The sequence below is a fragment of the Hemiscyllium ocellatum genome, chromosome 13 (genome assembly GCF_020745735.1).
Source record: "Hemiscyllium ocellatum isolate sHemOce1 chromosome 13, sHemOce1.pat.X.cur, whole genome shotgun sequence".
Classification (NCBI taxonomy): Eukaryota; Metazoa; Chordata; class Chondrichthyes; order Orectolobiformes; family Hemiscylliidae; genus Hemiscyllium; species Hemiscyllium ocellatum.
The window spans coordinates 19,498,079-19,515,874 of record NC_083413.1 but is presented as its reverse complement, the minus strand read 5'-3'; the positions used below and the strand labels follow the sequence as shown (position 1 = coordinate 19,515,874).

The 17,796-nt window shown below is 38.2% G+C and overlaps 1 protein-coding gene across 1 annotated transcript in view; it reads left to right on the top strand.

Annotated features, from left to right (window-relative positions):
* Positions 1–17,438, top strand: part of LOC132821456 (ski-like protein) — a 70,550-nt gene extending 53,112 nt beyond the window's left edge. Inside the window, exons 4-7 of the mRNA XM_060834043.1 lie at positions 4,855–5,096; positions 11,002–11,264; positions 14,881–15,108; positions 16,875–17,438. Of these exons, the coding sequence (XP_060690026.1) occupies positions 4,855–5,096; positions 11,002–11,264; positions 14,881–15,108; positions 16,875–17,057 (916 nt within the window). The 3' untranslated portion in view covers positions 17,058–17,438. The remainder of the gene's footprint in view (positions 1–4,854; positions 5,097–11,001; positions 11,265–14,880; positions 15,109–16,874) is intronic.
* The last annotated feature ends 358 nt before the right edge of the window (positions 17,439–17,796 follow it).

Here is a 17,796-nt window from a genome sequence, read left to right as displayed (position 1 = left end):
TGTCCTGTAGAGCCGCAGCATGACCTCCCAACTGCTGTACTCAATACTCTGACCAATAAAAGAAAGCATACCAAACGCCGCCTTCACTATCCTATCTAGCTGCGACTCTACTTTCAAGGAGCTATGAGCCCGCACCCCAAAGTCTCTTTGTTCAGCAACATTCCCTAGAACCTTATCATTAGGTGTATAAGTCCTGCTAAGATTTGCTTTCCCAAACTGCAGTACCTCGCATTTATCTAAATTAAATTCCATGTGCCACTTTTCAGCCCATCTGATCAAGATCCCGTTGTAATCTGAGGTAACCTTCTTCGCTGTCAATGACACCTCAAATTTTGGTGTCATCTGCAATCTTACTAACTATATCTCGTTTGCTCACATCCAAATCTTTAATATTAATGGCTAATGAACCTCTAACCCATTCTAAAAGATGAAAGACTTAACAGCAATACCCCGAGGCTCCCAGCCTCTTTCCTGACGAAGGGCTCCGGCCCGAAACATTGATTTTCCTGCTCCTCAGATGGTGCCTGACTTGCTATACTTCTCCAGCAACACACTCTCAACAGCAATCTAAGCTTGTTAAATATATCACTTTTACTTGCGGAACACTAATCTTTTGCTATAAATTCTGGGTCTTACGGTCCTGCTTCACAACCACCTGAAAGAGATGCAGCGCTCTGAAAGCTAGTACTTCCAAATAAACCTGTTGGACTATAACTTGGTGTTGTGTGATTTTTAACTATCCACCCCAGTCCAGTATTGGCTCCTCCACATCATGTGGGATATTAGAAGCTGTATATAAATGAAGTTTAATTAAATAATATCAGTCACTAGTAAGATTCCTGGTTCACTTTCAAACCTTGGATGGAAATGGTGACTTTTTTTTCTTGATGACAAGAATCTCATTATTCTGATCATTTCATATTTTCCCAACTGACTCACCATTGCTCATGTCATTCAGGGCTGGGAACTTCTGCCCATTACAGAGGAACCTCGATTATCCAAGTATCAATTATCCAAATTTGGGATTATCTGAAGAAGATCTCAAGGTCCTGATAGAAACATTACGTCAAAGAGGTGTTACCAGCACTGATCGCATCATTTTGTTTATAGAGATTAAAGGTGAATTTGGCTTACTGAAATGCTGCCAAGAATAGTCCTGGACATCTATGGGAGCCCAGGCACCACCTTCAAATGACTGACCTCCCACCACCCCCCTCTCTCCCATAGTTTCCCCAGAGTTCTACACAGGAGTGTACCCTAAACCCCCCTTCCCTAGATAATCTCTCCAACATTGTCCTGTACAGGGCAGAGTGGGAACTTGTCAAAAAGTTGTGTGCGTGCCATTTTGAGACTCATTCCCTAAGGCGGCAGCAGTCTTACTGTTTGTGTCATTTCCGGCTGTCATCTCCATTTGGGGGTGGGGTGGGGAGGTTGGGGGCGTGGTTGGGTGGGGTGGGGGTGATGTGTTGTGTGCTGTGTGCTGCTGCCTAGTCTCCTAAAGTGTGAATGGACATAGCAAGTGCTCACTCTGTTCCATTGAAGTGAGGCAGCAGCGGGGAGAAGCTTCAGCTGTGCTGCAGGTCCCTTACACGCAAGTGTGTGTCTGCTCAGAAACAAACCCTGAGACAGAAAGAGGGAGCATGATAGGCAGAGTGAGGAAAAAGGCAACTTCAGAAAACTCCACGTCCCAGAGGAGAGGCATTGAATCAGTTATCCGAATAATCAGTTATCCAACGAAGTACTGCTCGTCCATCTCGTTCGGATAATCGAGGTTCCTCTGTATAGAGTCGCTCTGCACGGAAACCGACCCTTCAGTTGAGTTCATCCATGCCAACCAGCCAACCCAAATCTGGCCTAGTCCTATTGGCCAGCATTTGGCCCATATCCATCTAAACCCTTTGTATTCATATATCCATCCAGATGTCTTTTAAAATGTTATAATTGTACTTGCCTCCACCACTTCCTCTGGTTCCAGACGTGCGCCACCTTCTGCATGAAAAAGTTAATCTTTGGATATCTTTTAGTTTTTTGATGTTATTTAGTTTTGGACTCCCTGACCATAGGAAGAAGTTCTTGCCTATTCATCTTATCCATGCCCCTCATGATTTTATAAACTTATATAACCTCAGTCTCTAGTGCTCCAGGAAAAAGAGAAAAGCCCCAGCCTATTCAGTCTCTCCTTTTAGCCCAAACCCTCCAGTCCTGGCAACATTCTTGTAAATCATTTCTACACCCTCTCAATTTTAACAGCATCCTTTCTACAGAAAGGCATTAATTCAATCAAAGTGAGATGCCAATGTAATGTGTGCAATTAATTTAGTTTAGTTCTTGATCACAGCTGAATTTGTAGACCATTCCAACTGTACTAAAACAAAGGAGTACAAACGCAAACTAAACAAGACCATACATATCCATACTGTAGCCCATAGTCAGACCAAAACCTTCAGCCATTAGTACAATTTGTGCTTCCTTGTCTCTGATTCAGTTTCCCCATATTTAGAGTGAATTTTCACTTTTATTTCCTCTTTTGTCACTTTCTCTCGTATTGAATAAGACTGTTTGCATTCTTAACATTCTGTTCAACCCTGAATTGAGCTTGAAATCCCTCCACTGTGTAGACTGCTTGCTTTCAACTCCAGAATTTAATTCCTTCTTGCTGGCTATTTAGCTCCTCTACTCCTGGGATATTTAGACAAGCCTTTTGACTTGTCCATCTAAAGTCACCTCTAGACTTGTCCATCGCTTTCTCCTTACTGCTGCTTTATGGTTCACCTACCATAAACTGTTGAAATTTCTTTTTTTAATGTTCTGTCCCACATTGCTCTGTTCACTCATCATCCCCATCCTAGCTGATTTACATAGTCTGATGAGTCACAATGTAATGCATTCAAAGTCCTCTTCTCAATTTATAGACTCCATATTGTCATATTACTCCACTCTTACTTCCACAGTCTTTATAGCCTTCTATTATCTCCTCAACTAGTTGATTCTTTGACCTTGGCATCTCATGCATCCTGTCCTGCCCCCTCAAAGCAAGGATGTTTCAGTGGCAAAATCAAAAATTTTGGAACTGATTTTTTTTCTCTGCTGGTCCATCTTTTATAAACCTATGAAAACTCACTTCTTCACTAAAGCTTTCAGTTAAACTTCAGGGATGTTATACCTTCTGGCTTCTTTCTGAATATTTGTCCAAATAAACGTTTGAAGCTTCTGTAATAATAATATGTATATGAAAGTTTGTTAATCATATTTGGATTTAAAATTGCACATTCAGGGGCACAGATTTAAGGGTTTGGGCAGAAGGGTGAATTGAGGAAGGACTTTTCTATTCAGTGAGTTGTAATAACCTGGAATTTGCTGCTTACAAGGATGATAGTAGCAGAGACAATTAATTATTTCAAAAGGAAATTAGGTTTGCACTTGAATGAAAATTAAACTTAATGAATTACCTGACTAGAGCTGGAAAATTGAACTGATTAGATTACTTTACAGAGACACAATGGGCTGAAAGGCCTCTGACTCAGAATCGGAAATTGGACGTTTAGTACGTGATTGCAGGATACTGTAGTTGCATACAAGTTTTGCAATCTTTTTGTGACACTTGATTCTAAGCCTGAAAGTCTTGGGTTTCTTCATCATTTGGAACCCAATGCAATTAAACGGTGCCTTTCTAAATTAGGAAGAGTTTGTCTTTTGAGGAGCTCAACATTTTATCTTTATTCTTTCTTAAATTAATGTAATTGAGAAAATTTAACTAATGATTTTTAGTTCTATCTAAAGTGCATTGCTTTGTGGACAGCTGTGATCTACACTTGGGCACCACCTAGTGGCTATTAATTAAATGACATTAATGAAGAAGAATTATAGGGAAACCATTTAGAACCAGAAAGGATCCAATTGTATTGGTAGCACTTGTTTAAGAAAATATTAATTATTTCACTTTGCGCTGTTTTATATCTATTCAAATAGATGTTGGATGAAGCAAGAGTCAAAAGTTATTGTTTTATATTAGATGTAATGGAGCTGGGAATTATTAAATTCTCAATCAATTTTAAATATAATGAAATGAACTGTTGCAATTTTAAGTTCTTTTGCACTGTTTGAACCGAATTTCTATAAATGGACTTCTCCTCTGCTTTCCTAAAGAGTACATGCCGATCTATGGATTTAACTTTATCTTAATTCCATTACAACTACTTAGACTAGTCCCATGTTGTCTCATTCAGATAGACACCAAATATTGCCCATTGACTGCAGATTCAAATAAACTTGGGTAGAATTATAAATAATGTGGATAGCTTGCTGTTTGGGTGTGCAACTGGCGTGGCAGGTTGGACCTTTCCACCATTGTAAAAATGGTTTTGAGTTCCATTTGGGCATAACAGGCAGCTGAACTGCAATACCAGTTTTAAGCTTAAGAGGTTATTTGGAAGTTCACTTTAGTAGGTCAATTCAGTGTGACCATATAGCACAGCTGGATTTTATAAAGGAGCCTGCAAGCTAACTGCTTAATTTCTTTGAAGAAAGAAAACAAGTGAATTACAAAGACATTAACGTACAAAATCAAATGCAATAACAGTTCATAGCTTTGGAATGTGAAAAAGACTTAGTTCATTGAAGTAGCTTCCCAGAGAATGGAAACAGCGTTCTAACTTCAGCCATTGTTTGGAAGGACTAGTGCAACAACAGTAACAATTTGCTTTTAATGCAGGAAAATATCCACATACATTATGAAAAAGCAAAGTTTGATATCCCTGTCAAGGCTATTAGGATAGATGCACAAATTTCACAATATATGATACAAGTATGTATATAACTTATTTTTACTAAAAAGCTGTGTTTGAAATTCTGCAGCTGTCTTCTCTATATGTATGACAAGGTGATAGCTCCAAATGTCTCATTGGCTCCACCTTTACAACGATGTAGAGATGCTACTAAGTCAGTGAACAAGGATTCTGTGATGAGCACACCGACAACCTTCGAAGAAGAGGCAAAACGTCAGAAGAATAATAAGAATAAGAAATTGATTTCTCGTTTCGCATCCTCTCCAGAAGCGGAAGTGAATAACATTCCGAGTGCAGATTCCTACAATCCATGTGAGTTCAATATGATGATATTACATTATTTTCTGTAGACAGATCCATTTTCACATGGCTATTGAGTCTCAAATGGATCTTTTGTAACAACAGGACATAAACATGTGGTTGGGTTATTTGATAATGTCTTAAAATATAAAATTAATTTCAAGTGATTTTGAGCATTAAATACTTTTCATGTAAGCAAAAACTAGGGCGTGTGGAATTCGAATTGCCTTGTCATGAGTTGGAAATTCTTTGGCAAGGTGAAACCCAGTGATAAATTTTGTATTCTCAAGTTTCCAAGATATGAGAAGTGTGAAACCTAGAAATATGTCTGCGACCTTAGCTTTATGTTGTGCATATTAACTTGAATAAGATAATAGATAACTGCATATGCAAGTTTGAAGAGACAATGTTAATAGCATAACAGTTCTTAAAGAAGAGAGTCAAGTCATAAAGTTATTGCAGAAAACTGTGGAAACTGGATTTCAAATAAGGAAACACCAAAACTGGAGGTGTAGTGGATATCAAAGAAGATTATATCAGAATACAGCGGGATCCTGATCAGATCGACCAATGTGCAGAGGAGGGCAGACGGAGCTTAATTTAGATAAATGTGAGGTGCAGCATTTTGGAAAGTGAAGTCAGAGCAGGACTCATACACTTAATGAAATAAAATTCTGGTGTCCCTGCTACAGGAAGAATGTTGTGAAACCTGAAAGGGTTCAGAAAAGATTTACAAGGATGTTGTTAGGGTTGGAGGGTTTGAGCTATAAAAAGAGGCTGAATAGGCCGGGGCTGTTTTCCCTGGAGTGTTGGAGGCTGAAGGATGACCTTTTAGAGGTTTATAAAATTGAGGGGCATGGATAGGGTAAATAACCGAGATCTTTTCCCCAGTGTGGTTGAGTCCAAAACTAGAGTTCAAAGGTTTAGGATGCGGGGGGAAAGATTTAAAAGGGATCGGAGTAGCAACCTTTTCATGCACAGGGTGGTGTGTGTATGGAATATTCTGCCAGAGGAAGTGGTGGAGGCTGGTACAATTACAACATTTAAAATACATCTGGATGGGCATATGAATAGGGGTGGTTTGGAGCCATATGGTTCAAATGCTGGCAAATTAGACTAGATTTATTTAGGATATCTAGTCAGCATGACCGAGTTAGATCAAAGCGTCTGTTTCTGTGCTGTACATCTCTAACACTGTATAACTCTAAAAAAGACATAATTCAATCCGATCAGGATTCAAATCGGGTTAGATCATACTTGAGAGGCTAGGCTTTTGTGGAGAAGCAAAGGATCTATAGTGTACATATGCTTAAGTCATGAAAATTTGATACAGTTTGAAAGTAAATGTAAGGTTAATGGGATGTCAACTTTAACTCGAAGTTTGGAAATCAAATGTGAAAACGTAACCCCAACTGTGATACATATTAAATATTGGACTCTGAACCTTGGGGAACATGTTTTTTTAAATTCATGGGAGAAAGGCTGGCAAGGTCATAGGGTGTAGCTGCACCCACAATGCTTCTCAGACAGAGAGTTCCTAGATTTTGATTTAGTGGCAGTCTGGGATAGCAATATAATTCCAAGGCAGATGGTGTCCAACTGGGAGAGAGACTTGAAGATCATGGTGTTCCCTAGTATCCGTTACCGTTGGCGATCACAGGAGAAGGTGCTGCCAAAGGAGTCTTGACAAGTTGTTGCAGTACACCTTATAAATTATGCAGCAGAGCTGATACTGCACTGGTTGTGTTGAAAGTGTTAGCTGAAGTGCTGATCAAGAGCTCTGTTTTATTCCAAATGATGTTGAGCTTCTTGAGTGTAATTGAAACTGATCACATACAGGTCAAATGAAGAGTTTGCATCACATTCCTGACCTGTGCCCTGCAGATGGTGGAGAGACAGGAGATGAGCTCCTGTCATTGTATTTCCAGAATATAATCTGCTGCTGTAGCATTAATTTTTTTTTGTTGAAAAATTCAGTCATGGCATGTGGCCGTGGCTGGCTAGGCCTGTATTTATTGCCCATCTTTAGTTCATAAGATATAGGAGCAGCATTAGATCATTCAGCCCATCGGATCTGCTCTGCCATATGGCTGATATGCTCCTCACCCCTATTTTCCTGCCTTCTCTCCATATCCCTTCAACCTGTTACAAATTAAAAATCTGTCTAACTCCTCCTTAAATTTACTCTCTGTCCCAGCATCCACCACACTTTGGGGTAATGAATTCCACAGATTTACAACCCTTTGGGAGAACAAGTTTCTCCACAACTCTGTTTTAAATTTGCTACCCCTTATCCTAAGACTATTGCTATGACACTGGGTAAACTCTCCTAGTTAATTTAAAAACCAACAACACAGAGAAGGTTTATCCCGTGTAGTAATCTGTGAAAATTTGATAGGCCAAGAAGTATTTAAAGTGAAAATTAACAAGTTTATTTCTTAAAGTATAACAGAGAATAATTAACTAACCACTATTTGCAATTACTTCCTCTAATCTATCTTTTACCTTCCAATCCATAATACCAGTTTGATAAAACTCCCAATTAAGATTTACAAAACATCACTTTTTATCTCCAAATCAGGCAGCTTTCAGTTTTCTTTGAATTCCTGTCTTCTTTTCTTCTTAGGAAGTCTGCTTCACAGGTTACTGATCGATTTAAGGTATCTTTTAAGAGAACTATTCTCTGGACAGTGTGCACATGTCATTGGCTTGGCAGTCCTCTTCTCAATTGTCCAAATTTCCACAGTCTTATACCCCCAAAGCATCAAATTGTCATTGGCTTTTAAGATTGTCAATACACTAAATTCAAACTGGATTGGAGTTTGGTTTTTTTTAGGGGTATAATTTAAACTGATTGGCCTAATTTGAATCTGTTTTGTCGTTTCCAGGCAATCAGCTAATCGAGTTGTTCAACCAAATGTTACTTTTTTTTTTCAGAACACTTGGTTCTGTTGGGTAGTTTTTGCTAGCTTTAAACTCTTTATATAGGTACAGTATATCCATATCTTCATAACACAATGAACTCTTGTCCTTGAATGCCACACAAGAGGAAGCATCCACTCCATGTCTATTTTATCCATACCTTTCATCATTTCGAATACCTCAATTTTATCTCCCCTTTTTCTTCTAAATTCCAGAGAGTGTAGGCATAAACTGTTCAATCTCTCTACATATGACAAGCCCCTCATCTCTGGGGTCAATGTAGTGAACCTCCTCTGAACTGCTTCCAATACCACTACATCTTTCCTCAAATAAGGGGACCAAACCTGTGTAGAATACTCCAGTTGTAGTCTCACCCATACCTTGTATAGTTGCAACAATACTTCTTATCTTTATATTCTATTGCTTTAGCTACAAAAGCCAACATTTCATTTGCTTTCTTTATTGCCGGTTTTGTGTCCTTGAGAAGCTGCTACCTCGAACTATTGCAGTCTATCTGGTGTAGGTACACTCAATACCATCTGACAGGGAATTCCAGGACCTTGACCCAGCAACCCCGAATGAACAGTGATATATTTTGGATAGTGAATGGCTTGGAGGGACCTTGCAGGTAGTGCTGTTCCCTTACATCAATTGCCCTTGTCCTTCTAGGTGGTGGTTGTGGGTTTGGAAAATGCTTTCTGAGGATCTTTTGTGGAACTTTTGAAGTGCACACTTCTGCTACTGAGTATAGGTGGTAGGGGGACTGAATCTTTGTGGATGTCGTGCCAATCAATTGGCCTGCTTTGTCCTCAATGATGTAAAGCTTCTTGAGTGTTGTTGGAGCTGCACTCATCCAGACAGGTGGAGAGTATTCCACCACACTCCTGACCTATGCCTTAGAGATGTTGGGTAGGCTTTGGGGAGTCAAAAAGTGAGTTATTCACAATATTCCTGGTCTCTAACCTGATCCCATAGCCACAATTCATACATAACCATTCTGGTCAATATTTGTTTGATTATATGTTATGTTTCTGGTCAGTTGTAACCCTGAATGTTGATAGTTGCGATTCAACAAAATTGATACCCTTCAACATGAAGGTTGTAAGTTTTATTCTGTCTTGGAGATTTTCACCGGCTGCTATTTAAGTTGTAAATTATATTTGCATTACATCAGCTCCAACCCGAATGATGCCCAGTTATTTCTACGTGCAGGCAAAAACTGCTAGGTTTTATCTGAGTAGATGCAAAGTGGATTGCAAGACTGTCAGTGAATATCCTGAGTGTTGGTTGTATGCTGGAGAAGTCATTGGTGAAGCAGCTGAAAATTGTTGGGCCTCAGAGCGACACTGTCCTGAAGAAATCCTGCAACAAAATCCTTCAGCAGTTTTGACCCTGAAAAATCGCCAGAATGATGCTAAGGCTGAAAGGCTCAAATTGAGCACAGGCTGCATGACCTTGATTTCTGTTCCCTTGACTTTATATGGTTGAGAAATGATTGATGATTTAACTTGAGTGTTAGATTCAATAGGGTAGATCAAGTGGAAGTGTTGATTTTAGTAGTTGAATGGTCTTGAAGAAGGAGATGCTATCTGAAAATTAAAGCTAATCCATTTAGGAGTGAAATCAGGAAATACTTATTTCACAAAAAGTGACATACCGGGTGTACTTTGAAAGTTACTCCCCAGGTTAGGTTAGAGATAGGATTAGACCGTGATCTAGTTGAATCATGGAATGGAGTGAAGAGGCCGAATGACCTATATAATCAGTTGTGATAGTGAAGCATGAATTATCATTTAGAGTCATAGAGTCAGCATGGTTCAACTCGTCCATGCCAGCCAAATATCCCAACACAATCTAGTCCCACCTGCCAACACCAGGCCCATATCCCTCTAAACCCTTCCTATTCATATACCCATCCAAATGCCTTTTAAATGTTGCAATTGTACCAGCCTCCTCCACTTCCTCTAGCAGCTCATTCCATACATGCACCAACCTCTGCATGAAAACATTGCCCCTTAGGTCCCTTTTATATCTTTCCCCTCTCATCCTAAACCTATACCGTCTAGTTCTGGGCTCCCCCACAACTGGAAAAGACTTTGTCTATTTATCCTATCCATGCCCCTTGTGATTTTGTAAACCTCTATAAGGTCACCCCTCAGCCTCTGACGCTCCAGGGAAAACAGCCCCAGCCAGCCCTCGCCGTAGCTTAAATCCTCCAACCCTGGCAACATCCTTGTAAATATTTTCGGAACCCTTTCAAGTTTCACAATATTTTTCTGATAGGAAGGAGACCAGGATTGCACACAATATTCCAACAGTGGCCTAACCAATTTCCTGTACAGCCGCAGCATGACTTCCCAACTCCTGTACTCGATACTCTGACCAATAAAGGAAAGCATACCAAACACCACCTTCACTATCCTATCTACCTGCGACTCCACTTTCAAAGAGCTATGAACCTGCACTCCAAGGTCTCTTTGTTCAGCAACACTCCCTAGGACCTTACCATTTAGTGTATAAGTCCTGCTAAGATTTGCTTTCCCAAAATACAGCACCTCGCATTTATTTGAATTAAACTCCGTTTGCCACTTCTCAGCCCATTGGCCCATCTGATCAAGATCCCGTTGTAATCTGAGGTAACCCTCTTTGCTGTCCACTACACCTCCAACTTTGGTGTCATCTGCAAACTTACTAACTGTACCTCTTATGCTCGCATCCAAATCATTTAATAAATGACAAAATTTCATTTTTATTATTGGATTAGATCCTTACCTAACTTCCAGTTTATTTTAATGATGACTTAATTTGTAATCCTTGAAAAGTATTTTCTTGAGATCTTGGTTATACAATTTGGAACTTTATTTTCTGTTTTAGTCTGTGTGGCAATAATGAGTTCACTGGTCCTGTTATATTGACCTTTAAATGTGGTGATTTATCTGCGCTTAGGGCCAGCTAGATGGTGTTTAAAATTTTGGTTTATTTATCTCATTCGTAGGTTATCGAGCCTCAGAGTCCTCTACTGAACATGCAGGAGAATACATAAAATCTAAACATTCCAACCACAAAAATAAACACGGGATTGCTGTGGAACCGAATGAAAATACAAATGCTAACAGAGAGACTGGGAATTCACCTCAACGCATTGGAATGAATGTGGAAGAGGAGAATGAAAAAATAGTGGAACAAATAATGAAAACGTACTGTAAACAGCAAGAGAAGCTAAACACAACTATTCAACAGAAGAAACATTTACAAATGGTAAAGAGCAATACCGGCTATTATGACCAACTGGAAGAAATGCTGGAGATTAAAGTCAAGTGTGACGCTGGAAAAGCACAGCAGGTTAGACAGCATCCGAGAAACAGGAGAATCAACGTTTCGGGCAAAAGCCTTTTATCAGGAATTCCTGATGTAGGGCTTTTGCCCAATACATGGATTCTCCTGCTCCTCGGATGCTGCCTGACCTCCTGTGCTTTTCCAGCACCACACACTCAACTTATTACCAACTAGTTCAGGATCATTAACATTTCAAAAAGAAACCCGAATATCTTATTTTAACCAGTAGAACTACACCACGAGATTTAATAATTTTTTAAAAAAACAAACAAAAAGTAATGTGTACAAAAAAATTAAACAAAAACACTATTGATAAGGTTTATAATATGTAAGTCATAGGTTTATTTAGTTTTGCTTCCAATAATTCTCCTTTTATCAGTCCCATGAATCTTAATTTTATTTACTTCTGTAGGGAACACTAATAGATATACCAACAATCGGCTGAAGAATTTTCCTCAGCTTCATCTGTTCTCAGACATTAAACTTTCATTTGCCTTGTCTTGACGGCAGAAGCCTTAGCACCTTACTCTGATAACTTTTCAAAATGTCCAAGCTAAACTGCTGATTCCTTTTCTGATGAAACACTATGAAGACTATTGTATATTTTTAGCTTCAAATTAGGTAATTTTCCAACTTCTGTTATTCACAAGGTTCAAAGAATAAGTTTCACTTTCCTTTTACACAGTTGATAATAAATTTGGGGCTTTCTTGGCTTACGGCGCAGGTCTGTCTAGCTGTCACTTATTGTGGCTAACTTTTGTCATTGAGCTGAAAACTGCATCAGGTCGAAACTGTAACTAACATTCAGCAGCCACTGATAATTTCAGATAAATTGAAACCCAGAGAGACTTCCTAAATTCTACCTTTCTTCATGAAAATGTACCTGCTTTAGACTATCTTAAACTAACTTCTAAAATAATTATCCCACATTTATGATTTTTAAAAATCTGATGAAGTAAAAGGGTTTTGCAGCCTTTCAAGGCTTTCTGAAGGCTGTTGAATTAATTTAGTTCTAATTCCCAAAACAAAAACTTCTTTGGGAACTTTCTTTATTTGCAAGCATTATAGACATCATGTCTTCAACTGGGTCATCCATCAGCTGTTTTATAACTCTGAAGTGGAGCCAGTATGGAGACAAAAATGCATATCCCACAGAATGCCATGTTTTGTTTCTGGCTAAAACTAGATTCTACGTGTTAATTACTTTATCTTTACAACAATCATCTTGCTAGAACTAAGCATTATGTCAAAAATGTTAATATGAACCATAAACTAGATATTAACAGCAATTTACTTAAAAATATTTTGTACACGAGGAAGCATGTATACTCGCTTTCATAAGCAACATATTTTTAAAAAAATGAATTTTGAGTTATAATGGAATTGACCTAAAATCTGCATCTGCTATAGGGTTGTATGGTGTTCTTTTGCCAATAGAAAGAAAGGAATGTATTTATTTAGCACATTTCATAATGTGGCTCATTCCAAAGTCCTTTCCATTCAACAAAGTGCCTTTGAGGTATAGTTACTGTTGTACAAAATGCTGCAAAATGCTCAGAGCGACCACAATTTTATTAAGAAATACAACCCAGCAGTATAATAACATCCAAAAACTTTTTTTTAAAGAAGTGATATTAATTGAAGAGTAAGTATTGGAATTTGGCTTTTTAATACCTCCTGGATGCCTAGTTTCTGTTAGAAGTTTATCCCATTCAAAATGTTGGTAGCATCACAGATGATGGATAGTATCCTCAATATCCTTTCTCTCCAAAAGAACCGTGTGGTTGTCCCTCCTTCCAATACTGACCTGGATAACTGCATCTGTGACACATATATTTGGGTGTATGAGGTCAAATACATGCTTGCTTCTTGTTGGATTCCTCACCACTGACTGCTGGGCCAGATTAGTGGCCTTAAATTTTAGGGTGTAACTAGCGCAGTCAATTATGTTGCTATCGAGCCATTCTGAGTGATGGATATCAAAGTCCTCCATTCAGAGTACGTGCTGTGCCCTTTTCTCCTTCAGTGCTTCCTCCAAATAGTGTTCAACCTGGAGAAGAACTGACTGAACAGCTGAAGAAGTGTAATCAGTAGGAGTTTCCTAAAGCTGTCCTCCTCAACGCATACACAATGAAACAACAGAAATCAAACTTGAAGCTACATACTGTTCTGTCCAGTTTTGAAGTCGAAATTCCAAACAAAATTAGTATGTCACGAACCTTCTTTACACTGTCATTACTTGCTAGCTTTTTCTATTTTAAACGGGTTGGCATAGATTTGTCATAAAATATTACACTGTTTAGACAGCACAATTTTAGAGTGAAAACTAACCACCAAGTTTAATAAAAACAGAAACTCAGCAAGTCTGGCAGCGTCTGTGGAGTCAGATCAGAGTGTGTTTCTTAGTTCAGTTCTGAAAGGTCACTCAACTACATGTTGAACCAGAAGTAGGAGGTGGTTACGATGCTACTAGTTTATTTTGATTTTTTAAACAGTATTTTCTGAAAGTTGATACCTTTTTAAAAAAAATTCAGACTGACAAGACATTCAACCCAATAATTGGCATTTACAAACCCCTGCATTTCAGGTGGTTACATTGAGTTTATTTAGCAAGTGAAAATATTTCTAAGAAAACCTTAAGGAACTGATGGTAATCTTTCCAATGACTATGTGGCTGTAGTTTTTTGAAATGATTGATAGTCCAGGGGACTAAATGCATACTCTGCATTACATAACTGAACAAAGCAGGAAATTCAGATATGAGCAAATAATTAAATACTTAATTTGTGTTCCAACTAGATAGTTACTTTGAAATATGTTCCTTGAATTAAATGGCTTTCTGCTGCCACTTTTCTTTTCGCCAGGAGCTACTTTATGGTGAAAATTACGAATTGAGACTAGGACCAAAATTTATTGTAATTTTTTGGTTATAACCTCCAATTACAAATGGTCACTTGAGATGGTTTTTGATGGCCGCATATACTTTGATGCAAAAACCCAAAGTAGAGATGTATTTTCAATCCCCTGGAAGTCTTGTTATTTTGAATCATGACTACTTGTATCACAATGGAAGATGATCATAAATAGCGTAAAATTTCAGTGTTAATTTATAATAAGCATTTGCTTATTAATATGACCGTGCATATGAGCATATTTGCCCTCGTGTATTAAAACTAATGTTTTAAGATTGATTCCAAGATCTATGCTTGTTACTGAGTATTTGAATATTGATAATTTCACATTTGTTGTGACATTGACATGCATAAATGGATGAGAACTACTGAAGAATCTAAAGCTGTTTTTCTAACATAACAAATACCATTTTCTTATAAGTAACAAAAGTAACTTTTAACCTACTTTATAAAATTTATATATTTAATCACTGGTGCAGTAATATTTTTGGATTTACTGGCTAGAATTTGTGGTCAAGATTATCTATTGCTTTGCACAGTTACAAAGAGTGGGAGTGTAGAAAACCTGGATCAAGAGACCAATCTATTAGACATGTAATTTAAATCTCTGCTTATTTTCTGTTCAGGAAGTGGAATTATTGCAAGTTACAAAGCGAATGAAACTCAAAGAATTGACTGAAGAGAAGCTTGGGTTGCAGCAAGAGCTGGATTCTCTGCAGTCTGAGCATGCTCAGAGAATGAATGCAGTCTGCGATGAACAGGCAGAGTTGGAGTGGCGACTGGATCAGCTGAAGCAGGGTTGTTTGTGTGACCATACAACAGAAAGGAGCCAAGAGGCCGAGTACACAGCACAGGTATAGGCTTACTGAAAGTGTTATTTACAATAGAAATAAAAAGAAAACAAGACTTATAAATTCATGGCTAAACTTAAGAGAAATGAAAAAAAAATGCTATATTTGCAACACATATCTTTATAGAGAACATTTCTAAGTTTGAATCAGTAATGCAGACTCAACTATATTTGGAAGACACCTGTGAATTTTTCGATTCAGATCTATTTTGGATCTGCATGACATTGTGTGTTAGAATAATGTTTCTCATTGCAAAATAGTAATTTGTTGAGTAGAGATTTGATTTATAACCACTCTTTTTAATGGATGGAAATCATGACTGGTGTATATCTGAATTTCTATTTAAAGCAAAACAGTAGCGGCAGATGGTGGAATTTGAATTCAATAAAAACAGCATGGAATTAAGAATCTAATTATGACCATGAATCTGTTGTTATTTGTCAGAAAGACTCATTTGATTCACAGATGTCCTTTAGGGCAAGAAATTGCCATCCTTACATGGTCTGGTCTACTTGTGACTTTAGATCCAGAGTGACAAGGTAGACCCTTCACTGCCCTCCAGGCCTCTATGCATAGACAATAAATGCTGGCCTAGCCAGCGAAGTCCTTATCTCACTAATGAAGGGCTTTTTGAACAATATTTTGAGGATTAAATATTTGTGAATAAATGATGAGACAACCTGCGTTTGATAAACAGGTGAACACTCCCAAGATTTCCACTTTTAAAGATAAAATGCATGTTTATTTAAAGGGATTAGAATTAGAGGTGTAAAAACCTTCAACAGCAGACGGTCCTCTCTTAGTTTATAAGGGTATGAGTGAACCGGTGAGATTGCAGTTACTCCTGTTAAAGATATAAATTGGGTCCCAGAATTGAAGGGATGATTTGAAGGCCAAGTTACTTTTGTCACATCTCTGTATTGGACATCCCAGGTATGCCAAGTTGTTATGAGAGAGAGACTGGAAGCAGTTTTCTTGTTTTGGGTTTATTAGTGAGATTTTGGGCAGAAGCTGGTAGTCAACTTAGGAGCAGCTTGAGACAAGAGTTAGTGTGTCAGGAGCTGTTTGTTAAAGCAAAAGCTGTAGACCCATAGCCGAAGGTTATCCGAAAGCAAAGGTATTATCAAATTTGGAATCACTAAGCAAAAAGGACGTGAAGCACATGCTTGAATCATGGAATACATAGTTAAGTGTTTGGGTTTGTCTAGTCAGATCTTAATGTAAAGGCCCCAGGAAATCTCATACCCCTGCTGCGGGAATATTGAGGAGAATCAGAATGAATCCTTCAGAACTTTGGCACATTTGGATATCGTCCCAGGAGTTGTATAGAGTGGTTTAGTTGTTCAGGAGATCTTTTGAAGTAGAGTGGCAGTGTCTGTTGATATCTTTTTGACTTAAATAAGCATTTTTGAAATAACATTGTTAGTAATACTCGCCTTGTTTCACATCTGTACAGTAATTATTTTTCTTTAAGATGTGAAATCTTGAGGAGCAATTCTGTTAATGAGTGATAGTTTGAATTTATTATTAAAAGTTATTGGCCTCCAATGGGATAGTAACAATGGCAGAAAATTACAGTTTTTGGTAGGGTTGCTCATTCCGAACTGTGCATGTTCCAGACATGATGTTCACGCAGTCTGACAGAAGTTTCTGTTTTCTTTTTCTAAGTTGTTACTGAAATATTATTTAAATATTAGTCAAATAAACTTGCTGATGAAGTAGCTCTGAGTCCAGCTTTAACTTCGGTCTGTTCTTATCCCCTTGTACAGTTATCAGAGTTGAGGCAGAGACTGGACCGAGCAGAAGCAGATCGCCGAGAACTTCAAGAAGAACTGAGATGTGAGCGTGAAGCACGAGAAAAACTGGAAGCCATGGTTAAAGAACTGAAGCTTCAGATCTTAGAAAGCTCTGGAAATAAAGCTGGCACTGAGGTGAACTCTGTGGCAGATTGATAATAAAAGCTCGACTGATGACCAGCTACTTGAAGTGAGCAATTGCTCAAAAAAAGGAAAGACTGTTGAGTTCAGTCCTCGAACTTACAGCTGCAAGAAATCTTTTCAACTGAGTAGCAGCTGCATTGGGATACTGGAGTTTATTTTAACTGATTCAGTTTAGAGCAAAAAGTAGAAATCTTGGTTTAAACTCATTCAGTTTTGTGTATATAATGCGCGCACACACTCAATACAAAGTGAAATGCCATAGCATGGGAAAAATGTTGTTTCGTTAACTTCGAAAAATTTATATGCATGGAGAGCCAGTCAAACGTCATAATAGTCCTCTTTCTCAATGCCTTTGTAAATGGCTTTTGTTAAAAGCATTAGCAGCATCAGTACCAGTCCTTTTGTTTATTGCAGAATCCTGTTTACTTCATAAATTGCATAGATATGCTGGCAGCTTGTTTTGTAATTTGTTACTATTTGAAGATTCAAAAAAACATCTCAAATGTATGGTCTGGATTTGCATGTGTTCTTATTGGTGCTCGTACTCCTTATCTCCTCTGAGCTACTAGTCCTAATATAAGACCATAAGACATAGGAGTGGAAGTAAGGCCATTCGGCCCATCGAGTCCACTCCGCCATTCAATCATGGCTTATGGGCATTTCAACTCCACTTACCCACATTCTCCTCGTCGCCCTTAATTCCTTGTGACATCAAGAATTTATCAATCTCTGCCTTGAAGACATTTAGCGT